Raw genomic sequence first — 26931 nt, forward strand, 5'->3', positions numbered from 1 at the left:
CTGGGTCACCCCCGCGCCCGCCGGGTGGTGCCGGCCGGACGGGCGGGCTGCAGGGCTGGGCCGTGCCGGGGTGCGCTGTCCGAGCGCTGGGTCCGCGGGTTCGGGTCCGGTGTCTGGCCGGTGGGTCTGCTGTCCGAGTGCCGACGTTCCTCGGTCCGGTCCGGTGTCCGGCCGGTGGGTCCGCTGTCCAAGTGCCGAGGTTCCTCGGTCCGATTGCCGGTGTCCCTGGGCGGGGTGCGTGGGGTTGTTCAGGCCACTGAGTCCCTGAGATCTGAGCCATCTGAGCAGCTCTTCGGGGTGTGTTCCTTCTTGATTGTTTGCCATTATTTACTCTCAGAAGGTAGATTAAAATATGAGCCACTGACAGGGCGCCTGTCCGAGTGTGGTGGCGAGGGGGTTAGGCAGCTCTGTGAGCTTTTGACACGTTCTCTAAAAGAATGATATAAACTTTGAAAATATCGTGCCATTTACAATTCCATGGCATTAGTGTCAATAATTACCCGGGTGGCAGTACCTGTGACACCTGTTGTGCCTCGCTGGGGCATCTCGTTCAGGGGATTTCAGGTAAAGTCTCAAAGTCAGAGACATTCTCAGCGAACTTTCAGCTTGGGTTTTATTTACATACATGTATACATCTTAAGCAAGTTAGTGGCATTACGATAAAACCCCTTTTCTGTGAATTCATGACTTGTTGCAATGCAAAGTCTTGTAGATTTGGGACTGGAGCACACAGATGTTAGAATACTGAAGGTTTCCAAGTTCCAATCAAAAATGAAGCTGTCTTAAACGTCTTTTCAGAAGCAAGCCTGTACTGTCCTGACAAAAGGATTTCAGCACTAGGTACTAATTAAAGGTTATTACATCAGAAATCATGTACTGCTCATGCTGCCCATTATAATATCACATTCCGAACAGTTCCTCTGGCTTCAGCAGCAACTGCAGCTCTAGAGGTGCCATGTAACACCTCCATAATTGTTATAAATCTGCACAAAATCACTAAATGAAAAGTATTTAGGTGATATTTGAGTGATTTACATAGTGAATGTCTGTGTTCATAAAATGACTCAGTTGGAATATTCTGTTCTTTAGCGGGATCTCCTGAGCCCATGTGTTCAATATCATGTTCAGGTACCAGGTTTAGGTTGCCCAGAGAAGCTGTGGCTGCCCTATCTCTGGAAGTGTCCAAGGCCAGGTTGGACCGGGCTTTGGAGTAACCTGGGACACTGGAAGGTGTCCCTGCAATGGCAGGGGGAGGAAACAGGGTGAGCTTTAAGTTCCCTTCCAACCCAGGCCATTCAGTGATTTTAGCTCTAAATTGGTAATTAACTGGGTTTCCTTTCTGTTCTATTCCTTGTATTACCTTGACAAAGTCAAGGACCAGTGCAGCTGGATCCACAGCCCTGCAGATCCTGGTTCCCTCACTCTTGGCACTAGGCCTCAATGACGTGCCAGAGAAGCCCAGCTATTCAAAGATTCACAGAGATTCAGTTATTGAAATACTGGGACATCATCCGCACCAAAATACACCCTGATCTGTACACAGAGACAGATGCATCCTCAGATTTATTTAGTTGAAAATGTTCCTTAATTGTAAGCAATATTGCTGTAATTGTTATAGTTGCTATGAGAGTAAGGTCTAGGTTTTGATCCCAGGCATACAAGCACATGCTGCTAATCTGAGCATTTATTTCCACTGGCACATGCAGTATGGAGTATAAATCACTCACAGTGACCAGTTCATTGTCCCACATTTATGCTATAGGACCTCAATCTTGAGAAATACACGGACATTCTTAGCTCTATAAATGGTGGAATCTTGATTTTATGGCATCTATTCATATTACATAAAACAAATTACATACAGACATTTGCAGGATTAAAGCTACAAGATGTAGGCTAAAAATATGCAGTGATTAACTGTATAGCTCTCTCTGCAGATCTGGAATAGTTATAACTGTGTTAACTCTGAACTTGCCAGATCCCACATTCGAGTTGGGATGCAAAAGATCCAACATGGATTTTCCCCTCAAGAAAACAATCCTAAGAACACCTGGAAATATCACAGATTTCCCCTTTCTTGTGATATTTTTATTCAGGGTGTTTATTCAGTCCCAGTTTATACCTGTTTGAATGGTTTTCATAGCAATAACAACAACAACAGAGGGTCATGATTTTGTGTCAGGTGAATAATGTGTATCTAGGGAAAGGCAATGAAGATTTTTATCTGTCATATAGATGGGAGAAGAGAGATGATATCTGCAGTTTCTCTGAAGGAAATGATGGGTCCCCAGCCAAGTTCTTATCTCCCAGTCCACAACTTACGTCTATCAACTTCAAGCCAGTGAATCTTTAAGATTTAAGCTCCAGAAAATGTACAAAAAAGGCTTTGGTTGATGCAGCTCTTCTAGATCTTGTGGGCTGTGGACCCCAGTGATCCATCTCAGAGAAACTGGGTAATGGAGTGAGCAGATATAAATTGAACCCCTGCTGGTTTGTTCCCATGAGGTTAAATTCAGAAGCATTTCTGTGAAGTTCCTTCAGTCCCCCCTCAGGATCAGCTGGAAAGGCAGCAGAGCTGGCCAGTTCAGTTTGCTATATGGCTGCATACTGTGCTTCCACAGGCAGTTGGCATTTCCCTTCCGAACGTTTCCAAGGTGACAGTAGCTCATATATGGAGCTTTCTGGCTTTTAGGCAGGAAGACATGCCAATAATGGAATCTGCATTTTGGCAGGGTGGTTCATATCAATTACATAACACAACTTGTCTGGCCCTCTTGTTTGATAGGGATCAATTCTGGCCTGTAAACAATGGCAAACATTGATTTGTTGGACTGTAAATAATGGCAAACATTGATAAGCATCTTCCCAATGACTCATCCTTACAGATGGATGGACAAAGAACGACAGGGGCATTTGCTATCAGAGCACTTCATGGAGGAATGACCTGGGATGGCACCAGCTGGGAATGCAGCCCTGAGAGCAACACATCTGGGGTAAAACAATCACCCTGCTCCTGGAATTAGCCCTGCCTTGGGGGCAAAGTGGGGAATTTCATCCCAACTCTGTTGCATAAAGAAAAGAAAAGGAGGGCAAAGTGTCTGGCTGCAGTGTGCTTCATGATTATAAAAAAAATTATGCAGACTGAGGGAGGAACTAGATGTTCTACAGAACATTTAGAAACAGATAAAAACTATATTCCTAGCACTTAAGGTGAAAGGGAAATTAATATTGTGGTTATCCAGATACTGATTAAATACAGACACGTTTGTGTTGGGGCTGTGGGACGTTCATACAGTGCAAGTACAGTACAACCCCTGAAATGAGCTAAATATTCCCACCATGAAATTGCTACTGATATTCCCAAATCTCATTTACAAAAATAGGCATATGTGTGTAATTTATATATCTAGAGACATTTGGCGATGTTGCCACAACAGTCTTTCACGAGCTGCTTAGGTGGAATCATGGGAGGGTGAGACTAATTATCCCTGTGGTACATTTTTTGCCTCTAAAAATTATATGTGACAATATGACATCTTTATTTTGCTGGCAGTAAAACCACCTGTTCTGTTTAGAAAATTATCTATTAAGAATACCAGGTATAGCAGTGCAACTGTAAAATAAATTGAAATAATGTCCTTTTGATAGGGTCTCAAAATCCTGAGTAATAAATGAGTGAAAACTTGGGTTTTGGCCCAAATCACTGAGCATGTTTCTCCTCAATCCCATCAAATTATGCAATCCAATAAATCATCATATGGTAGCAGTTACAGGAGTATGAATGACTATGATCAGGGAAAATCCATACCTATTACATGTTCCAGAAGAAAAATTCTTGACAGAAACTGAAATGTGGGTTTGTAGTTTCAGTGTAGTAAACTATACTTCAAAGTTTTAACCTTTATTACTACTTGGGCAGAGTAAATACCTCAAGAATTAGTAATTGTTGCTATAGTAATAATAACAAGTAAAGATTTAATAAATACTAATGATTAAATGTCGTTATAAAATTGTCCAGATGTGGGTGGAGCTCACCAACTTTTGACCTGGCATGGTCAGATACTCCAGAAACACTGATTTAAGGACCACTGTTGCTTTCCCAGACCTACTACAGCTTTACTACAGCAAAGATCAAAGTTTGTTCCAAGCTGTAGAACTCTGACCTGACATCCTGGCCCTGCTGGAGCACAGAGTGATCCCACAGAGTCCCTGCTGGTCCATCTGAGCCCCACATGCAAGGTCAGAGCATAGGATGGGCATTTCCATGAAAGCTGATGCCTGCAGCCACAGAGACTGAGGAGAAGTAGCAATTTATTAGTGACAAAAAGGCTTAGGAAACATTCAGTATCATGGGCCATCTTTTTAAGACTATTTGACAGTTTCCAGCCGGTAGCTAAAGCTAAAGGAAAGCTTTAATTATTTTCAAGAGGATTAGATGAGAAAGATTTGGAGAGCTTATTTATTTTGTTTTGTTTTGATGTTTTAATGGCAATTTTAATAGTTTCTTAATCTATGTCTTAGCAATTTTAATCTGTCATTGACTGTAATGAGGTTGGGATATTTAGCTAGAATTGCAGGAAATTAAATATATTGTTGATCTTTATTATTTTATCTACTCTCTTCCCTTTGGCAATATGAGTTGTTTATTTTGAGTGGGTTGTGCATATATATGTATATATATTTATATATATACCAGTCTATTTTAAATATGTATTGTATGCAAACCCAACTAAACCCAAGGCTGAATAACCAAGCATTTATCCTTCTTCTGTACAATATGAGGATATAATCAAGGCCCTTATATATTAAATGTAATTTATTTATTGGAGAGAACTTACACACGTCTTTTAGGATTGCCACTGTATTTTTATTTGTGTTAATGGTCACTTTTGTAGCAAGGTCTGTCCCTTCAGAGCATGTGTTGCCATGGTGTGCTAATATCAACACACAACTCACACACTCACATGTGTCATCCACGCATAAAATACACACAGACACACTCAATCCAAATGTACAAAAGGCCTCTGTGGATATTTACTACTTTTATGCTGAAGACATAGAAAACTGTTCTTTTTTACTAATAAGTTAGGTGACAGCTGTCCAGCCAGAGAACAACACAGAAGAATTCTCAGCATAGGTATGTACCCCATTGGAACATCAGCGTTCAGAGTAGGAGAAGTACGAAAGAATCTCAACTGAAAATATCCCAAAAGGTGTGAATGTGTTCCGTTGTACAGAGAGACAAAATCATTCTGTTCTGTGTGCCACCACGTAAATTCCATTAAAAATCCTTTGGTTTCCCTCCTCCAAAAAACTAATTTTCATGCAACAAGCCACCCCCTTGGGTTAAAAATTGTGTCTTTTCCTCCTTTTCGGATGTTAGCTGTAGGATTGCCATTGAAATGAGCGGAGGGAGGAAAAGATCAGAAAGAAAATAATCCCCTACATCATTCTCACTGGTTTATGTCGTGATCTTCTGTTAGTTGTATTACATTTGTGTGTGTATTGTGTACATCTGTTCTCCTCCTGGATCTCATGGGGCTGTTATTCCCCTCACCCACCACCCTTTACTAGCCATTTGAAATGCTGGTACTAAATAATAATACAGAATTAAGCAGACAGATAAATCCAACACTTTACCCCACGTGCCTCCTTTCATTAGCTTAAGGTACCTGCATAATATTTTTTGTTTTCTGGTATAATTTCTTGAAAATGTCTCCTTCACACTGTTTCCTTTGTGGGTTGGTTTTAAAATTGTCATTCGAGATTGAACAGCACCAAAAAGCCGAGGAGGCGGAGGAGGAGAGAAGGAAAGAGCGAATATGGAGGAGAAAACCGAGTTTGACCCGCAAGTCAGGATGAACCCGCGGTCCCTCTGGCCCCGTGCCGGGAGCCGCGGTGCCCGGGAGCCAGCGGAGGTCCCGGCAGTTGGCGAGAAACGAGAGATGGAAGCTGGACGATGGCAGCTCCGGGATGGAGCAGTGAACTGCTCCGAGCGTTTCACTGTAGAGAAGCCCCTGAGGAGCCCGAGAGCGGCGAGGCAGAAGTTTGCATTGCCGGCTCTGCCCCTCTCGGTGGTACCGGCGGGCCGGGACAGCACGCAGACAGCGGAGAGGCGGCAGTTTCCCTGGGCACGGTGCCCGGCTCCATTGCCGGCTCGCTCGGAGCGATGCTGGAAGCCGGGCTGCAGCTGCGGTGCCCGAGTGCCGCCGGGATTTGCCGGGAGCTCGGGGGGGCGGCGGGGGGCGGCGGCAGCGGCGGTGCCTGCGGTTCACATGCCCCGTGCGGAGCGGGCACAGCGGCTCCGCGCCCCCGAGCGCCCCGGGACCGGCCGCCCCTGCCCTCCGCTCGGGCTGCAGCTCCTCCTGCTCCTCCCCGGCACGATGCGCGCAGGACATTAGTGGCTCCGGAGCACTTTGAGTTGCTCCCACCCCGCTCCGTGGGATTAATCTATCCTTTTGGAGGTTATTTTCGGCAAGCAGCCTCGCAGGCGGGCAGAGCGGCCGGAGGAAGAGCCCGCGGCAGGGGAGGGATGCGGGAGCAGGGCAGCGGAGCCGGGCGGGACTGAGCCACCCGCAGAGGAGAGGAGGAGAGGGAAGGAGAAGAGAGGAGAGCAGAGGAGAGCTGCCCTGCTCCCTGCTCCCGTGCCGGGCTGCCTGCATGGCTCCCGGGCACTGTGGAGATTGTGGGGGCTGCTGCTGCTGAGCAACCATCCATCGCTTTAAACTCAGCCTCAACTTAGCGCAGCAGGCAAGGATGGCAACGCCACTGGAGCTTTGGAGCTGCCAGGAGAGCCAGGGAACCTGGGTTTTGGTCGCTGCTGTCTAATAAATGGGAGTAAAATGGAATTTCTTACCTGGGTTTTTCCTGCCTTGATTCTACTGTGCACCCAACAGCACAGGTGTATCAGGTAAGAAAACGTCTTATCATTCTTTCTTAGACTGGCCTCAGGCAGCCGTTCTCTCGGTGTAGCTGGAGTGAGTGATGCCAGCTCTGGCTGAGGCTCCCACTTTTGCCCAGGGATGCTTTCTGCACTCACGGGCCACGGCTGCTTTGAGTGAGTGTTCAGGAGAAAAAGGGCCCTTGACTGAAGAGTTTCCTTAATGTGCCTCATCTGTTTCAGTTTTTTCTTTCTTCATTCCCTAGTCGAGGATGCACTTCTGCCAGTTGAGCAGCAGTTTCTTGGCTTAGTCAAGGGCTGTGTTTTTAACAGGATGCTCCTGGAAGCCTTTTCCCAAGGGCACTTACTCTAAATTGGGGGCAATCACTTTTTTTAAGGCACTGCATATCCCAGCTCAGCCTCAGCCCCTCCAGCAGCTCTGGAGGGCCCTGCTTGTACATGAAACTCTTCCATAAACCCCAGCACCACCAGTGGGGTATGAGCTGAATGGCTTTGCTTGGGGCCTCCATAGGTACCATTAAAACCCCAAAATACAACCATTCCTTTCTAATGCGCTCATTAAGTCTCCTGAACTTGTGTTAACAGGAGGAGATTGGCAGAGATCTTAGGGGAAAAAATGTTTGGAGAATGAAAACCATTTCTTAAAATATTAAATTGTAAAGAAAGATACATATTTGCAGCTCTCAGTCACATTCCCTCCGAAGGTGTTAGCTAGGCAACCAGCGACGGTCTCGGTATATTCTTATTCTCTCCAGATCTGGAGGCTGGATGTGGAGAAAGCTTGCCATGATTACGCAATGAAAATAGAGGGGGGAGTAAAAAAGAACTTGCTGCATGTAAAAACATGCCTACATCCCCCAGAGCAGGGGTGGTTGTGGCATCAAAGGGGTCTTATATCTTCTGCATCCTAGACATCCTTAGTAGCTTCAGAGGAGTGGAAGAGGCAAAGTGGCAACTGGAGTAAAACATAACGTTGTTGGGGGTTTTGTAATTAATCAGGGAGATTCGATTTTTTTCACTGGGAAGGAAAAGGATCTTGCTTAAAGGAAGTGTCAAGTCAACTGCTCTTAGTCAGAATTGACAGAATGATTTATCCTGTGACCTTGAATCTGTTATCCAGGGTCAGATCCTGACATCCTCAGACTCTGAAGCAATCTAGTGTTACAGTGAAGGCAGAGGAGATACTGCTTATTACCTAAGGGCACCCAGATCTTGCCCATAATTTCAATGATCCTGTTTCTCCCTCTGCACTTGGGCTACCATTGAGGCTGTGGGTTGAAAAGTGGCGTTTAAGTATAAAAGAACAAAAAAAGAGGATTTTATGGAAGAGTCAGTCTTCTCAGCCTCTGGCTTCAAGGTCTGTAGACACAGCAACTACCAGGATATGTGCAACCTATAATTTGTTGGATACATTATTTATTTTATTATTATTTCCCTGACTTTCTTTATCCAGTTACACAATAGTGATGAGTTGTTTGTTAGGAATGCATCTACTCATGGCAGACTCAGACAACAGACAACAGACTTCTGAAATTCCAACTCTTCGGTTTGTAGTTTTCCAAATATGCCAAAGTGTGAGACATTCCACGGTCAAGGAAAGCTGCTCTGTTTGGATTCAGAATTTAGGGTGGCCACGGCAGGAAACTAATCTTGTAAAAAGGGAGTAACCTTGCTTACATGTGTACTTTGGATCAGTTAAACAGAATTAAAGTGAAATTTTATCCTTACATTAGTAAAAATAATTTTGGTATGAGATGCTTTTATGAATAGCAGTATAATAATGGGCAAAACTGCCAATAGGTTCATTTTAAGGCTCTGATTTTGTTTTCTAAATGCAATGTGATTCACACTTATGATGACAGAAGCCATCCAACCCCTCTAAACTCTCTGCTCCTGAGTTCTGTGCACTGTATATTGACAGGTGTAAGAAAAACATATTCCAGAAAGGAAGAATATTTTGGTAATTTCAAAAGACACTGATAAGACAAAAGAGACTAAAGACTTCCCAAAGGCAAAACTACCAAAGAAAAGAATGTTATGGTTTGGCAGAGGAGGGAAGTGGGGGATATATGCAGCCTGCTTCCTCATAGCATTTCTGAATATCCTTCCAGGGTGTTTTAGCTGTGTGTGAAGCAATTTCTCTGTCATGTGTGCCATTTGACTGAAGTGAATGAGACAAATTCAACCTAAGTCAGCACATTTTTGTCAGGTAAACATTTTTAAAAAGTAGTGTTTTTTGGTCTGCTCAAAACAGTGATTGGTGGCAAGAAATTTGGCACTTATATGATTGATAGGTTTATGGGACAAAGACTGTGGCTTCCACTATTTTATCAGGGTTTGAGATGCTGTGGATGCTGCAATAATAAATGTGCCACAGTGAATGAGATCATCTGCAGAAAGACACTTAGGGAAATATTTCTTAATTTGTATGGGGAAAGAGCACTTTTGATAGGAGTTTTGGGGTGTGTGTCTGTACTTTGTAATTCCTTCCTGAAAGAGATTTTTATTCTACAATTAAAAGCAGATGTATAATTGCTATTTGAGTTTCTACTCTGTTAAGTGACTTTTATACTCTTGTATTTAATTGTCATTCTGCTGTGTGTCTCCCTAAGCCTTTGACTTCTATTCGTGGAAACAGAGCAGCTTTAACACGTGAATGTATGCAAAGAGTGGTCCATTTTCTGTAGCTTAAAACTGGCAGAGAGGCTTTGATGTTCTAAAGGTTGCCATGAATTAAGCCTAATGCTTTTTCAATTACATTTCAAAATACAAAACATATTTACAGTGAGCTGCCCTTAGAGTCAGGAATGGCAGATGGGAAGGATATACATACTGCTATGGATAATCCTGGAGTTTGGCAGAGGTCAGGCCGTTCACTGACCTTGCAGGATATTCCTTGTCTTTTTCCTAAGAAAAAGTTTTCTTCAGTGGTGATGACATCTGGGACATTTGTCCCAAATGCTTATCTCAGGGAAAATTAAATGTACTCCATCCCAATCCTCCAGTCAAACTGACTTTTCCATCTACCAGGTTAAAAGATTCATATAACGACCATGTCACAACCCCCAAAAGAATCAGGTTAGCAGATCTAAAGAAGAAACAGAAGATTCAAAAAGTGATTTTCTACATCTTACTGCTCTATGTATTTGTTAGAAGGTCAGTGCACCCTCCTGACAAGTGTGGCCTCAAATCAGTGTCTCGCTGGCCACTGACTTAAGGATGCTGCTGAGCTTTTTGCACTGATCCCAGAGATTTTGGCACTCCTGTGCAAAAATAAAATTGCTAATGCTATCCCTTGGTCAGCTGCTGTTGTGCTCTCATTCACATGGAACTTACAGATTGCCTCTTCCCTTGGTGTGATTCAAATGCCACATATTTTCTAGTAATATTGATAAACTTCTAGCAACTGTTTTCAAGCAGTGTACTGGAAGAGAGCAAAGACAGGCTAATGCCTCACTTGTCTGACAAGCCCTTTAAAGATGTGCTGTCCACGTTGATGGATGTTTCTCCCCGAGATCACTCCACATTAGTAGGATGCCATGGTCCTGCAGCAGCTGAAAGGAGGATGTCAGCTCAGATAGAAAGGATGTGTGCACTTTTTATTCTAGAACTGCTAGTACTTAGCTCCAAAAGAGATGCATTTATTTGCTCTGTCATGTGACACTCATTGCTTGGAGTTGCTTTCCCTAACCTATGTCAATATTAGGGAAAGAAGAATTCCACAGGTTTGTGCAGTTTATCTATGGGGATTTCCATTCCCCTTTGTCTATGCAGAAGAACTCACTATTGCTTTCATGGTTTAGACAGCAGTAATCTATTTGCAATGAGCTCAGCAGAAGTTGTCTCAGTGCTTAATCTCCAGATATGGACAGATGCAAATATATTCTCAAAAATATCTGCTTGAAATGAGATGTGTACAGAGTGAGAGTGGATCATCCTATTCAGCTTTAGATTTGGGAATGACTTCCAGAGGGATAGAAGTGCACATGATGCCATTCAGCCAGCGAGGCCACCCACACTGGCCTGGTGCAAACTGAAGAGGAGCTTTTGAGGAGCTCTTTTACCCCTCAGATTTGACAAATCAATACCTTAATTTCACAAAGTCCTTTTTCTTACTAGAACAAGCTTTACAGCAGCTTACATTGGGAAGTGAAGTTGCTGAATCAACTAATAGTAGTTTCCTTTCTTTTCATCTTTACTGCTTACACTCTGAAAAATTAATCCCTTCCAATGCATCTTTTCTACGCTGGTCTTCCTTTTTCAGGTACAATAATGAGTAATATTTTAGGCCATATATAATCCCAACTGCTTATCAAGGATGAATGAAATTCTCCCACCATCCTTCATGTCACTTTAAAGCACTGGATGTGATGCACAGAAGTCTAGAGGAGTAACTCAAAGGAGTTATCACCACATAGTAAATCCAGCCATAAAATTATTTCAGCTGTAATACTTTAATAACTCCCCTGCTATTAAGTGCATATAGCTCCACTAACTTCAGCACATTTGTTACACTGATGATCTGACCCTCAGGCTTTATTAATAATAGAAACAAGATTTATTTTAATTGTGTCATGGATACTTAAGTAAAACTCCCTCTAGATTGTAATCTGCTTAAAACACATGGCAGGCTCTAGCCCTCAGTCTTTAACCCGACTCTCATCATTTTAACTTCCTTTGAGCTCCACGGCTTTCCTTAATGCCATTAAAATAGAATCCTGACACAGGAGAACTGCTGCATTCTAAGTGCTTTGTCAAAACAGATGATCAGGCACATGAGATACATCACTCCAGTGCTGTCACCTTCTGACTTGAATTCTGTTTTCAAAACACTTTACTGAACTTGGTTGCTGTTTTAGCAACAGAAGCTGAAAAGCACCACCTTCTATTGAAAAAGCAAAGAGATTTTAGGCAGATATATTCATTCAAGTGAATTGTAGTTATTTAATTAGGGAAAGACACAGAGTACCATTCTTTACATATAAAAGGAGCTCTGACATTTTACTGATTAGAAACACTGTTCCATGTCTTATGGCTGAGACTTTGAAGTTACATAAGTATGTTTTTAAACAAACTTATTACAAAGCTTTAATTTCATTAGAGTAAATAATGGCAGTTGGATGACTGAAAGACCAGCAGTCTAACAGAAAGAAGTGTTGATATAGTTGATGAGACCCAATAAAGAAGGAAAAAACCTCTGTCAACATCTGTTATAAATCTTCAAAGCCCTTGTCTAAATCAAGATCCTTCCTCAGTAGAGACAGAGGAACCTGAGAAATAGCTGGGTAGTAATTTGAGATGAATGTACAGTGGTGTGCTCATGGCAAGGAAATCTTATAAATGCAACTTAATATAACATTTTACTGGGAACTAACAAAGTTTCACTTGGGGCAGTGTCCCTGTGTGTGAGGTCACGTAAACTTTGACAGCTCTGCTAATGCAAGTCTTCAGCATCTCTGCTGCTCAAAACTTATATTTACACATTCTAATCCCAGGACTCCTTTCTTATATAATTGAGTACAGACAAGAATTTCAAGTCCAGGGCAATCAAAGGGTTTTCTTACAATCTCCTGTGAGAAGAAGAATTGATTGTTGTAGGATACTCTGCTCCTGTGCTGGCAATAACTGCTTGTGCTGAGCAGAATGCTCAGGCTGGCATATTTTGGAAAGAAAAACCATGTGCTTTATGTGGGTCAATGTCACATGAACACTCTAAGAAAGTTATGTAAGTACCAAGGCAGAATGTGTTTGTGGTGTATTACTCTGCAGCCTTCCATGGATATTTAACCATTTCTCTCCTGTTACAAGTCATAGGTACCTCTCAAATGCCATATCTATTGCTGGGCTTGGTGGAAGATGCTAAACCAGTGCTCAGGGAGCTTTGATCCAGCACTTGCATTCAGTCACAGGCCCTCTCAAAGAACTGGAAATTCTCTTTGCAAATAGTGGTGGCAGACATTGTCCCAGTCCCTCACTTATCTCCTCCTGCCCTGTCAACCACAGTGCAGCGAGAGGGACGATGTGAGCAAGCACAGATCTTTGACTGAAGTCTGCCAGCTCGGTTTAGCAGATAATGAAGACAACATAATGTTGCCTTTGTTTGCAAGAGATGGTGGAATATCCACATCACTGCTTGTAGCAGGGCTGAAGGGATGGTGGTGGGAAATGGCAACAAGAACCTGGGCTAAAGTCTTCAAGGAGCATCACTGGGTCAGCAAGAAGAGGCACCTGACAGAGGGAGCCCTATTGCTGGGAGGGGCTGAACCATGAGAACAAATCCCACAGCAACACGTCTTCTCCCAGACAAAATCTCCTGCCTGTTATCCAAATTCCAGATGTGCGGTTTTCCTGTTTTCCCATCACATTTGACAATACACCAGCCTTCTTGATCTCAGCTGTTCCATAGTAAGAAGCTGTCACAGCTGCATTTCAGCATCCACAGATGCATTCTAGAGTGTATACAAAGTATCTTGGTTTCCCCTCATGCTTTTTCTAGGTTTCTAAATCTATTTTTTCTACTTTTTTTAGAAAGAAAGGAACTTTTAAAAGTCTGTGCTTGTACTAAAAGAGGCCATAGATTTGCTTGAAATTTGTTTTGATTTAAACTGAAAAATCTGAAATGGTTTTCCTACCTATTACAATCTCCAGTATTGCTGATTCTGCTGTAGGTGGTCTCTGGTGTAAAATAAGTCAATTACTTCCATTTTCTGTCATTTTTCTGTTTGTGAACACGGGAAATTTTAAGATACTTGTTCTCTTTACCCAGAGCTATGAGTGACATCGGAGATTACATAGGGTCCAACATCGAAATCTCCTGGTTGCCCAACCTGGATGATTTGATGAAAGGCTACGCACGAAATTTCAGGCCTGGGATTGGAGGTGAGACTTGGAGAATAAATAATGCTTTTTTGTTCTGGCAATCCTTCTACCCTCTGATGTTTTTGTGAACTTCATACTTTATATGATTATGTTTTACTTGAAAGCTGGAAAAACATGAAAATCAACAATTTGCTAGATTTTGACAAGAGACAGACTGTTCAACAGCAACACAGACTTCTGATGCAGTCCTTAAATCGTTGACATTTAAGTTGAAGGAATTTTGTATTTCATTAAATGGTGATAATTTCTGCATCTGCTTGAAGTCATGCTGTCTTAAACTAGATAATGTGATTTCCAGAAAGGATTCCATAATTTTCAGTAGTTGTGATTTTATCTTGTGTCCCTTATCATTGAAGTCAGGTGTGCTATTGGAAATTGAGGGCACAATTGGTAAAATATTTAAAACTCCTGCTTTAACAGTGTACTTTATCAGAGAAAATACTTTAGTGAACTCACTCAGTATGAAAGAATTAACAGTCTTGCCTCATTGATATTTTATGGGTGCTTTTGATAATGTAAATTACCCTATTCAAACATTTTTTTCTCAGGTCCTCCCGTTAATGTTGCTCTAGCAATCGAAGTAGCCAGCATTGACCACATCTCAGAAGTGAACATGGTACAGTATCAGATTTTTTAGTTTTGCTTTTAAAAGAGCAAAGGTTCAAACCCCAAAGCTGCATTTCTTGAGATATATAAACTGATTTTCTTCATTAAGACCTATGCAACTCTTGAAATGTGTTATATATAACACTGATATCGAATCACATTTTTGTATCTTGTGCTTATCCATGGTAGGAGCATATGACTGAAATTCAAATGCTTGGGCAGCTCCCTGGTTGACTAAGTATAAAAATATGTATTTGCACTGAAAGCAAATAATATATTTCTAGGCCAAGACAATGATTTTTGGCCAAGTTCCAAGACACTATCATTGTCAGCAGCACTTCTTAATTGGGATTTCTCTTGTCATAGGAATACACCATGACAGTATTTCTGCACCAGAGCTGGCGAGACGACCGTCTGTCTTACAACCACACCAACGAAACTCTGGGCTTGGACAGCCGCTTTGTGGACAAACTCTGGTTGCCAGATACTTTCATAGTCAATGCCAAGTCTGCCTGGTTCCATGATGTGACTGTGGAAAACAAACTTATCAGGCTCCAGCCAGATGGAGTCATTTTATACAGCATCAGGTGAGTGACAAACAGTGCAAGTGCAGTCTGTTGTGTGTTAACTTTTTGAACAGACTATAGTCACTCAGCTTTCTTAGGGTGGTTTCCTAAAATAATTATTAAAAATGGAAGAAAAGCTCCTGTCTCTTATCCTTTTCTTTATAAGGATAAGTCAGAAAATCTCTTTGGCAACACGAGCACATTTTGCACTGCACAGTCACTAATTATGTTCAGAATTCCCTCAGTGGGAGAGAAGCACCTCATGGCTTTGGTCACCAGGCAAGGAGGTGCTGAATACAGAGCAAAGATTCTGTTCTCCACTCTCTTGCTATTTTCCAAGGGAACTGTGAGCCTGATTTAGGCTCAATTTCCCCATCTTTCAGAGAAAGTAGCATTTCCTCACTTTGGAAGAGGGCTGTGGCTGGAGCTCAGTAACTACATTGAAAGTTAATTGTGTAATGTTCTAAAAAATAATGAATGTACACTTTTGAAATTGTAAGTCCAAAGTCCCCCTTAAGGTATTGGTAGTGATCTTGGGAACAGTGAAAGGGAGGAAATTGAATCAGAAAATTCCTTTTTATCATCATCAGTAGCTGCAGAATCCGCTGACGTTAGACGAGTCATTTGACCTTTCTTCAATTCCCTCTGCCTTCAGGTTTCCCACAGACTCAGGCAACAGCCATAAGGACTTTGAAAACAGTTTCCTTTGTTAGTATTAAGGTTTCAAAGTATTCCATTCAGTCTTTTGAGTTCTGAGGAAAAGGTTCTGTCTGAATGTAACTAACTGGTGTTCATGTTGCTTCAAACAGGATTACCTCAACAGTGGCCTGTGACATGGACCTTTCCAAGTATCCAATGGATGAGCAGGAATGCATGTTGGATTTGGAGAGCTGTAAGGGCTGAGTACATCTGTGTTTTGTGTAAAGCCTGCATGTGTGGTGCTGAGATAGCTGGAGCTGGCTGGGATGATTCTGCTTTAGTCAAGGGAATGTGAGGTCTGCCTTGGGGTTTAGAGAGAACAGAAGTCTCTTCATCCCCTGTGTTGGGCATTAGACCATGGACTTTTCAATACCAGTTCAGCTCTGATCCAATCCAAAACTCTAGGATTTGATTTAGGGATGATGAGCAATGTAAAGTCCTACTGACAAGTGTCTGGAACTTTGTGTTTCATGTGAAACCTTGTGCAGTTGTGACAGTCACTGGCATTACTGAGGTTTGTATAAAATCCAGTGAGAACAAATAGAAAAGCCCACAGGCAAAATGTGATGTGCTATTTTTAATTTATAAGAAAATAGGAAAAAGAAAGATTTTCCTGCTTTTAATGAATGCCATTGTGACTAACCTTCACATAGCTCTTTAGCTTGTGTTGGCATTCCTGTATCTGTTACACAAAAATCCATCAGAATACTGCATGGATGGGCTTAATTCTTTTGTACTTACAAAGGAGGGTGAAGAATTAATTAATATTTTATCCAACTTGTATTTAATCTATGATCAGCATGTAATTCCCATGAGCATTAATATTTCTGAATGAAAATCACCACTGACACAAGCAAGGACCACCCAGTCAGTGGAAGTTAATCTGGTTTTTAGATCAAGGAGCCTACAGCTCCTGAGGGTTCCAGAGGTCTGGGAATAGCAGATCCTGAGCAGATCCCTTGGCCTGTTGATGCAAGTTTCTCCTTTTCTTTTTTGTCACTGGCTTTGTTTTCTAGGCAGTTAACCACAATACCATTTTATCCTGTCAGAAATAGCTATCTACAGTTTTACTTATGTAATCACCAAATGCAGAGGCAGCAGACAGTGCCCTAGCAATTTGTTCTTTCTCCCAGCCAGTTCTGCAGGGAGTTTTGGTGGGGGCTGAATGTTTTAATTGAATTTGAGGGGTTTAATTTCAGTGAAACAAACAGAAATAAAGTCTCTTTAAACAAATGGATGCTTTAGTAACAAGTTGTCCATGAACAGGAAACCTAGGAAGGATTGATTTCCTGTATATTTGCATATTACATAAATCTCTTCATAAATATCCCCCCTTTCTCTCATGTCCCTGCACTTCTCCAAAGCAGAGAGAATTACCCAGACTGAATCTCAGCATGTTTGCAACGTGTCTGGGGAAAATCAGCATAGCAGAGGAAGTAGAGAACTTCCACTATGAGTCCTCTAAGCTCTTAATTTCTCCCTTGAACTTTGTGTTTATTCAGCTTTCTTTTGGCAGATGGCTACTCTTCAGAGGACATTGTCTACCACTGGTCAGAAAACCAGGAGGAGATCCATGGGCTGGATAAGCTGCAGCTTGCTCAATTCACAATTACCAATTACCAGTTCACAACAGAAATTATGAACTTCAAATCTGGTAACAGAATCTTTCTTCAATTCAGGAACAGTATCTGACTTTTTCCTGCAGATAGAAACCTCCTCTAGCTATAATAGAAAATCCTTCTTCTTAAGTAACTAATTTAAGAACCTGTCAGGTTTCTGATAAGGGTTTCCTTCAGCTTCCACTTGTAAGAAGTGCCATCCTTTGCTGAGCCTCCAGGTAGCCACTGTAGCATGTTCTGTCCTTTAGCTCTCTCTGCTTGACAAAATACTGCATGGAGTAGCCAGACAGCACTTGGTAAAAAGCACTTGAGGTATAGCTCACATTTTCTTGACCTAATTTGCAACTTCAGATCAAGAAAAATTTCCATTAGCCCTGATGTGATGAAGCTTATGACGTACAGTCAGATCAGTCTAATTCTACCCCGTAGAAGTCAGTGGTGTGTATGTCTATCACTGGGCTTATTGCAATGTTTGTACAAGATTGGAGTCATTTCTTTCCTGCTGATTTTTCATCCTCTTTCATGTATTCAGATTCTCATTTATGCTGCACATCTCCTCTAAGCTCTTTTTTGAGTTTGAAATTAACTTGGCCTTTTAAAAAATCTAAATTTAGTATCTGGAGGACTTTCTACAGCAGATGATAAGACAGTACACATTTTGAAGCAATACTGTTATTTGAGAAGACTCATGATTTTATTTTCAGATCTGGCATTGATATGACCTGAGACAAATCATTTGACCTATTCTTAGCTGATGAAAGCTGCAGTACCTCGTGCAGGGTTTACGAAGCATCAATCGAACAGCATTCAAAAAAGCTTTTTGTGATCCTTGTCCAAAAGCTGTTAAAGAATGTAGCTCTGTGTCATTATAGGAAATGGAATTTTTAATATCAGTTTAACCGTAATTCACGCAGCCGGAATCTTTTCTGTCTGCTCTCTTTTCCAGCAGGTCAGTTTCCGAGGCTCAGTCTCCACTTCCACCTGCGGCGAAATCGAGGAGTTTACATCATCCAGTCTTATGTCCCTTCCATCCTACTGGTGGCCATGTCGTGGGTGTCCTTCTGGATCAGCCAGTCAGCTGTGCCTGCCAGGGTGTCACTAGGTAAAGCAGATGGCTTGGGGGACTAACGGGGAAGGGAGTGCTCAAGTGGTAATTATGCTCTCTGGTAATCCTCACTGTCCATGAAGGTGCATTTATGGCTACTATGTTTACATTTGCGGAAGAGATGTTCCTGTGAAAGATTTCCCTCCTGGTTTAATTTCTGTCATGTTATCAGAGCAGCTGCCTCAGTAAAGAACAGCAAATAATCACCTAGGGAGGGTTAAAAGCAGTAATGACTGTGAGAGAAAGAAAGAATCGATTTGAAGGAACTGGGACAGGGACAAAAAAAATCTTCCTGGAGCTTGTGGGTCTGTCTGAGTAAGGGTTGCCAGTCCAGATGCAAAAGTGTTTGAGGTTTAAGCCTTTGGGTTTTGTCTCTCCTGAGCTAGAGCAAAACCAAGGATAACTTGTTCAAAGCTGCCTTAGTCATACAAATGCAAGTTCCCCTGTTTTGAAATTCAGAAGCCACAGTATTAAGGGGCTTCTGCTGTGAAAATAATCCTCAGCCTCATATTAAAAAACATATTTACGTATATTAGTGCATGTATTTCTATCTCATGCTACCCTGCAGGTATAACCACTGTTCTCACAATGACCACACTGATGGTCAGTGCCCGATCCTCACTTCCACGAGCCTCTGCCATCAAGGCACTGGACGTTTACTTCTGGATCTGCTACGTGTTTGTCTTTGCTGCACTGGTGGAATATGCCTTTGCTCATTTCAATGCTGACTACATGAAAAAGCAGAAGAACAAGATCAAGGCGAGAAGGCAGAGTGCAGAGGTCAGTAAGTGTGATACTGGGAATAACCTTGCCAAAGCAATCACCCTGCATCATGACCTTTTTCTACAAGTTCTTCCTAAGAAGGCTTTGAGAATATTCTTGATGGTGCTTTGGCAATTCAGAGCATGTAAATAAGCAGAATTATACAAGGTAGCACAGAGTCTTGCATCAGTTCTGCCAAAGCAAGGGCTAAATCCCATTTGGCACTTAAGGTGTTTCTCCACGTCGGTGCTATGGATAGCTCAGGTGAATGACACTGCCTTTGCCCTAAAAATTGCCATTATTCTCCTCTTTCCTTTGCAGATCAACGTGAAGAATGCCATTGTTCTGTTTTCCCTCTCCATCGCTGGTGTGAACCAGGAACTGGCCATTTCCAACAGGCAGCACCGAATTCCCAGAGGCCTGCCTGGATCATATGGCACAATAGAAATAGAAACTGGGGAGACAAAACAGCAGCAGGGAATGAAACTGGACAAAAAGACTGGCCTGAAGTCGCTCTTTAAGCCCATTGATGCTGACACCATTGACATTTACGCCAGAGCCGTGTTCCCAGCAGCCTTTGCAGCAGTCAATGTTATATACTGGGTTGCATACACAATGTAAAGACAACAAAAAAAGGGAAATTCATCCGAAGACCTACAAACTGAACAATACCCACAGGCTAAAAAGCCCTCGCTGAAACTGAATTAAGGCATCTCTTCTCAAAATATTTTCCAACAAGCGCAAAACACTTCTGAAGTCAAGAAAGTCCTGCTATGAATTCCTACTAAAAGCAGCAATTTATTGCTGACCTGATTTGATACAGTAAGACTGCACTCTGCCAAACAATTCCAGCTCTTTCTTTCCTGTAATACCATGAGACAACTTTTCATATGTACATATTTGTAGCAAAAGTTTAAATCTTAAATGACCATGGTTTTCCTCCACTTCAAGGGTTGATCAGTAATGAAGATTTGGCTTTTCACACTCAGATAATTTCCTTTTTTTGTAATGAAAGAGTTAATTCCTCACTTCTGCACAGGAGTGGTTTTCTGCATCTGGCCTTCTGTGGGTTGGTCTAGGTTTAACAGTAGTGCTAAAGTTGGAGGTTTCAATCAGAAAAATCTCATGAACAAAGTAAAACGGAATAGAGGGGAGTGGAGGTTTTTTCTTAAAATATTATTTGTCTTGGATAAAGTATTGAAAAATTTCAATGCTCTTAGTCACAGCATGAAATAAAATATACTACATAAAATTCTACTGAATTGTTAATAATGACTGTATTACATTTCAGATGTAAGCTAATGAAAATTTAAATGCTTGAACACAGAAATATTTATTAGTTTAATAGGCCCCAAAATAGATAAAAGTGATTTAAAACCACAGGAAAATCTCAGGCCTCCTGTGTTGGATTGGGAAAAATTTGAAACGTGCTTGATAATGAAGTCAGACTCCATTTGCAGGAAGGACTTTAGAACTTGTTCTGTTAATTTTCAGTGAGACTCTACCATGTGTGCCTCTGAAAATATCTTTTTTGAATCTGTCCCTAAATAGCTGAGGGAAGTAAAAAAAAAAAAAAAAAAAATCATAACTGTCTTTAAGTTATTCTGTTGCTTTGGATATTTTTGCTGGTTTTATTCAGAGGCTGACCTAATCTCTTAGGCCTCTTCACTTCCATTTTTCAACAGTGAAATTTATGGGTCCTCATATACACTGCTTAATTCAGGATTAGATCTCTCACCCAGCTCATGCAAAATAACACATTTCTCTGTAAATAATCTCAGTGAACTCAGCAAGTGAACACAGCACTCACAACAAACTAGTCTCACAATTATTTAAAATCTCCACAGAAAATATATTGGAATATGGATTAAAACAACTGAAATACAGTTAATGTAGGAAGCCAATGTAAGATGCTACAAAAGGGAAATTTATTTCAAGGATATTGTTGCCTTAAAAGTGAGAGGTTGTTTTAAAAATAGACTGACAGAAAAGAATAGGTGAAATGAGAGAGATGGAAAGAAGGAAGCAAAGCAAGAGGCTGAAAACGACAATGGAAAGGAGCATGGAGAGAGACTAAGCCAGAAGCTGTAGGTGAGAGAAGAGCTTTGCTGGCATTTAAGGTGGAGGTCTTGAATGTGTGGCTGATAATTAATACTTGCAATAAGGGTGAAAGAAGAATTAGATCCCAGTAATCCCAGTTTGATCCCACACATTCCTCCTGCCTTAATTCAGCTGTGATTTATGGTTTTGTTTCATATGGCCAGCACTGAAAGATAAAACATTTTAGCACTGATTTATAACTTAGAATAAGATTTGTTCAGTATCAGTGAAGTAAGAGAATGCTTGGAAGAAAATATAATGATCTGGGCTGTAATGGAAAATATGCTCTTCTGTAAGTCAGGCTTAGATTCACCTCAATTTTTAGTTTCTGTTATCATGGAAAAGCTATCAGCCAACAGTGTGCTGGAAAACCCCAATTGACCTCAAGTTGTAATTGTTCCACAAAGTCCTCACCAATCCAACCCTGGACTGAGATACTCGGATTCTGCTCCAACATCTCACCACTGACCTGCTGGGGAAACTCAGTTAAGACCTTTTGCTGCATCATCTGAAAAATTGCCATAATGATTTTTTTCCTATATCTGAGTTTTACAGAAGAAAAACCCTTCAGGAGAGGCAGAAACTCTTACCCTCCAAATAGGTAAGTGCACCCAACTGGTACTTTCATGGTACTATTTACCATAGTTTCTGAGACTCACATACTGAATTAAAGTATCACTCAAATTTTACCTTATCCAGAAATGTAATGAAAATTTGCACCTCTTTCAATATATCCAGGTAATCAGGCTTCTTTTTTTCCCCTCCTTCTTCTCCTCTTTATAATTTATTTTTCTTACTGTTTGTTCCTGATGTTGATGAAATGCTACCTTACAGAAATACACTATGTTTTTTTTCTAAGTGTGTTTTTGGTCCTAATCACTTTCTCTCCAAGGAAATTCAACCTCTCCTGCCTTCTTCTGAATCATTCCTACTGTTCTATAAAATGATTTAATGCAGAGTGGAATAAAAGCAGCAGAAGCATGACTTTACATTGCCTTTTCCTTACTAAGTGGTTGCTTTTTACATGATCCATCACCACAAAAATACAACACCCTCTAGAAAGACCACAGTGCCGCTGCCTTCTCTGTTACACTTGCAAAAATCAGAAATAATCTTTAGTTTAAAATCAGTAGATTAACTTCTGCTGTGAAAGCAGAATCAGGCCTTTTTGTATCCCACTGTTTCCCCCAGTTATTAGTTTATTACATAGCCTGTCAGTATCTTCTGCTGAGTGAAATTATTGACTATATCCAGCTGAAGGAATAGTCACAGCAAGTTTCTGAGGAGTGCAAATCATAAGAAAATAATCATGATTTTGGAATTAAAGATATTGAAGAGCAGAAAAGAAAGCACTGCCCTAGTCCCTGTAGTGTGCACTGGCTGGTTATGGAGAGTAATTAGCAAGAAGGTAGCTGCAGATATTATAAAGGCAATGTCGAATCTAATTACTTCAGCAGTAATAGTTTGTAATTGTGCACCTGACATAACTCCTTACACTGCAGCCAACTGACTGATCACATGGGGTTATTGGACAAAATTAGTTGCTTCTCCATCTGGGAGACAGTCACAGGCTGCATGTCCTGCTGACTGCTCCAGAAGATTTATTCAGTGAATTTTTTCTGTAGTTTGACTGCAGATCTTCAAGGTGCACATCTCAGCATGGCTGATCAAAGTAAAAGGTGGCAGCAATCTCCTCAAAAAACCCCAAAGCCAGAATGCCAGACTACATACAGTGACGTAGATAGAAGCATAAATAAAAGGAAAAAAAATCTCAGAAGGTTGCAGGGAGTCAGAAAAGTGCCCTGTGAGTACACATATGGCAATGAGTCCATCACAAGAACAAGGGGAGCAGAGGGAGAACAGGAGTTTTGGCTCTGTTGCTGCACTTGCATGAGTAGCACAAGACAAAACATATCCATCAACAAGAGGGAGATTTCCTTAAATTGGTTTCCAGAGCCAGAAACAGAAAATTCAGATGCCATTCAAACTTTTGAAGAGACATTTCAGTACAGGGGTATGGTGAATTGATTGGGGTTTTGCATTAATTTGAATCTTCTATACTTTTGTGTGTGCTTCACTTGTTTTTTTCATTTAAAACCATCATATTTAAAAATCCCCAGATATTACTGCTTTAGACCTATTAACATCTAAAGACAATTCCCTATTCAACTCTAATTTCATGATGCCCCTAATAAAGTGAAATAAGCCAGATTTTATGTCAGTTGAATGCTGACTTTGGATGGGTTGTACTAGTGCCATAAAAAAAGTATATGACAGATGAGAAGGCACTTTTTCTGTGCTGCACCTGAAAGCATTTGTGTTCCTTTCAGCAATTTATAGTACTGCTCTATGGACTGGCGTGTCTGTGAGAAAAAGAGTGGGATACGTGTTAATGTAATCATTCTAAATGTGAAGTGTTAATAAAATGTAGATATACAGAAACTGGAGCTTCTATAAACGGACAAAATAGGCATTCCAGCTATTGAACTGGAAGATAAAATGCATTAGAAGGAAAATCAGAATGACCCTAGAGATTTCATCCCATAATGACATCCTGCCTTTTCAGTGCCCAGGGGTTTGTAAAACTCTCCTTTGGCCTTGACAACAGAAGAGGAAGTGCCATTGTGTGTTTATGAGAGCTTTCTGGGGGACACTTATGCAGAATGCTGTACTGATGTTAAAAAATAGCTAGTGCTGCCTCACGAGGTTGAAAAGAATCAGAAAGCACAGGAGGAAAGATGCAGAGCAAGATACTGCATTTGTTTGAAAGTAATGCTGGCATTAATAATGACAGCACTATGAAGAGGTTCAAAACCAGAAATGTCTGTCCTGTTTCTGGGCAAAAATGAAAACATTTATCCCAGTTAAAGTAAAAGCTCTCACATCAGTTCCTAACTGGTTTGCGAATCCAATAGATAATGTAGCAAAACCAATTTAGCTCAATGAGGCTTCTGCTGTTGGGACAACAAAACACTTAATACGATTGCTCTGGTTTTAAATACTCCCAGTCATTACCCTGGAAAAGCACTGCTCGTTAGGAGGAAAACAGCACCCTGTATATTTGTCCCTGAAGCCGAGGAGATAACAAAAGCTTATTGAAAGTTTCTGAGAATATTTTTGTTTAAAAAAAAATCTGAAGCAACTCCCTCCTGCCCTGTTTATTACAGCAGTTTAAACCACTTGCCACGGTTGAAAACCTGCTTGATATTAAAATAGCATTGTGTGCAATATATGTGACAAACATAGAGAGCTGATTCTTCCCAATGAAAACTGAATAAAATTTCAGCAATGTTTATGTGTTGTTGGATGGATTTGGTAGATAGATGAGAAAGACACTGTCTTAAATGGAATTAATTTGAAGATCTAAGCCACTCATTACATAATTCATCAGGGATCTGCTCTCTCCTTGTACCAGCTTTGTGCCACAGCTATTCCTTTTACTAAGTCCTGCACAATAAAACCAAATCTGAGAAGACAGTCAAGCCCAGACTGTCAGAAAATACAGCACCAACAGAACTAATCAGATGTTATTGGGAGTTCACTGTTCCATGAAAAGATTGGTCAAAAAAAAAAAAAAAATCCAAATATCCTGCATTTCTGAGACTCTGGAAACCTCTGGAAACCCATCCCTTTCTTTAACTCTTGCAATACTTCTATTTCACTTGATCCTTAGTTCTTTCCCTTTTTTGCCCCACTTGGAAAAGGAGATTTTCTTTCTCTTTGGCACAAGAACATATCGGGCAGAACTAATAAAATCTTACCACCCAGCTATGAAAAACAGAGAGACTGAGAGTCTCAGTTTACAAACCTTTGTACCTTCCAATGATTATTACATAGAAGGCGAGAAATTGAACTCTGTGATAATTAACCAGCACACTCCCACACAAACACACTCTTTCCCCTTCTTTCACTCTGTTACACTGCACACTGCTAACCCCATATATGCAATAGAGAGAAAAAGACAGTTTAAGTCATGCCTCAAATTCTCCACACTCTTAAAGAGACTCTTCTTCCTAATTTTGGCCCAAACATCTTTAACATAGTTACTAACATAAGTTACTAACCAATACAGGCTGCACTAGTTGCTTATTGGGTAAGTAATCTCAATGAGAGCAGCAGAAATACTACAAAACTCAATTTTCATTCATGGGGTTACCAAGTGGGGCAGGGAGAACATTTTTCTTTCCACAGTAATAAATAATTGGCCAGCTTTGGTCAATTGGAACAGGCAGAGCTGGAAGTAGCAAAACAATATATAGGCCATTGAGCTATTCTAGTATTACAATTACTACAGCCTTAAGATTAAATAAAGACTGAGTGATGAAATACAGAGTAATCTGTAAAACATCTGGTATAATGTTCCATCCAGGCTGTTCTTCCTTTATTGCTACATTTCTTCCAGCTTTAGACAAATACAAAAGAACTATTTCTGTACATATTAAACTAACTACATTTTTTACAGATATATTTAAGATTATCCTACCCTCATCTTTGTGGGTGAAACTTTTACATATATAATCTTCTACATGCATATATATAAAGGACAAGAGGATTCTATATTTTCATTATCACTTACATTGCATATAGTATTGTAAAATTGAACAGGTTGTTTAAATATCCTGAAAAAGTAAATACAGAAGCACAGAGGTTTGGTTTTAATTGCTTTTAAGGATAGGTAGTTTGGGCTACCCATAGAATTCTTTCTCCTCCTGGCTAATGAGGTGTCAACAAGGGAGTCAGCTTCTGGTTGCTTCTATCTTATATAAGACAGACAAGTAAGGGAGGTGTTGGCTTAAAATAGTCTTGAAACATTATTCATTTTGTCTATTTTAACACGGACTAGAAAAACACTAATATTCAAGCCAGCAAGAAAATCTACAAAGAATTACCATGGTGATTTCTGATAATATGCGGAATATCTGATTTACTCCAGTTTATGTTCAAATATATTAATGCTTTGCCTTATTATTTTTATCCAAACTTTGTGGCATCTGTCCCAAATTCATTCCCACTGCACCCAACGATTTCACTGCCAGATATTTCAATAGAAACAATATCTAGTCTCTTCCTTGGCAAAAGAAAAGAGTAAGTAGGCTGGAGAGCAGGCTGCACATGCTGCTGGTTTGATCTGCTAAAGAGACATTCTATGGGGAGGCATTTTTATTCTAAAGTGATACAGAACTGGTTACTCACATTTCACATGCATTTGTAGATATGAGCTGTCTCTCTCAATTTCTTTGTTGTTTAGTTCACAGTCTGAAATCATCATTCTAATCCCTACTAAATCTTTAAAACCTTGGAAACTTGAAAGTTCTTAATATAGCTGAAGATTTTGAGTCATGAATTCAAGTATTAACAGGATACCTGTCTTCTACCGAGGTGAAATTAGTGCTGATTGCCCCTTTTTTTGCAACAATTGTCTTTAAGAAGTAGCTGCCATAATGATGTTTTCACTGGAGCATTTGGTAGGGAGAAAACAAGGTTTTGGTGAACCTTGTCAGAAACAGAAAAGTACATTGTTTCTGATGGCTCAAGCTGTGCTTTAGATTAATGCAATCATTAACCCAAACATTTTTTCCCCTTTAAACTGATTTTTAAAGGACAGTTCTCAACAGCCTGAAGCACTAAAATAAACACGTAGGACTTGTAAGCATCGTGTATACAACCGTGATTCCCAGAGAGTTGCCTGGGAAT

The 26931-nt window shown here is 40.8% G+C and overlaps 2 protein-coding genes and 1 long non-coding RNA gene across 4 annotated transcripts in view; 2 read left to right on the plus strand and 1 right to left on the minus strand.

Annotated features, from left to right (window-relative positions):
• Window positions 1-26931, minus strand: part of CFAP74 (cilia and flagella associated protein 74) — a 65245-nt gene that overhangs the window by 36134 nt on the left and 2180 nt on the right. The window lies entirely within an intron of this gene.
• Window positions 243-4446, plus strand: LOC146428250 (uncharacterized). Its single transcript, XR_014856141.1, has 3 exons — window positions 243-340; window positions 2886-2993; window positions 4104-4446. It is a non-coding gene; the product is annotated as an uncharacterized LOC146428250 (long non-coding RNA).
• On the plus strand, window positions 6784-22226 carry GABRD (gamma-aminobutyric acid type A receptor subunit delta). 2 transcript variants are annotated; one of them, XM_085080007.1, is made up of 9 exons: window positions 6784-6910; window positions 13668-13780; window positions 14329-14396; window positions 14753-14973; window positions 15762-15844; window positions 17168-17305; window positions 18217-18372; window positions 18944-19155; window positions 19459-22226. In XM_085080007.1, exons 1-9 carry the CDS (start codon window positions 6843-6845, stop codon window positions 19756-19758), a joined length of 1359 nt encoding a protein of 452 aa, XP_084936133.1. In that variant the 5' UTR covers window positions 6784-6842; the 3' UTR covers window positions 19759-22226. The 2 variants fall into 2 exon arrangements, with proteins under 2 accessions (XP_084936133.1, XP_084936134.1); XM_085080008.1 differs by having other exon boundaries at window positions 18220-18372.

This window comes from Lichenostomus cassidix, chromosome 21 (genome assembly GCF_008360975.1).
Source record: "Lichenostomus cassidix isolate B80296 chromosome 21, HeHo_3.0, whole genome shotgun sequence".
Classification (NCBI taxonomy): domain Eukaryota; kingdom Metazoa; phylum Chordata; class Aves; order Passeriformes; family Meliphagidae; genus Lichenostomus; species Lichenostomus cassidix.

What these genes read in the sequence shown, in the direction of transcription:
- GABRD (XM_085080007.1), top strand. Translation starts at nt 6,843, where the DNA reads ATGGAATTTCTTACCTGGGTTTTTCCTGCCTTGATTCTACTGTGCACC. An exon ending in ACATCTCAGAAGTGAACATG is followed by an intron (nt 14,397 to 14,752) that starts GTACAGTATCAG and finishes CTCTTGTCATAG; the next exon opens with GAATACACCATGACAGTATT. An exon ending in CGAGAAGGCAGAGTGCAGAG is followed by an intron (nt 19,156 to 19,458) that starts GTCAGTAAGTGT and finishes TTTCCTTTGCAG; the next exon opens with ATCAACGTGAAGAATGCCAT.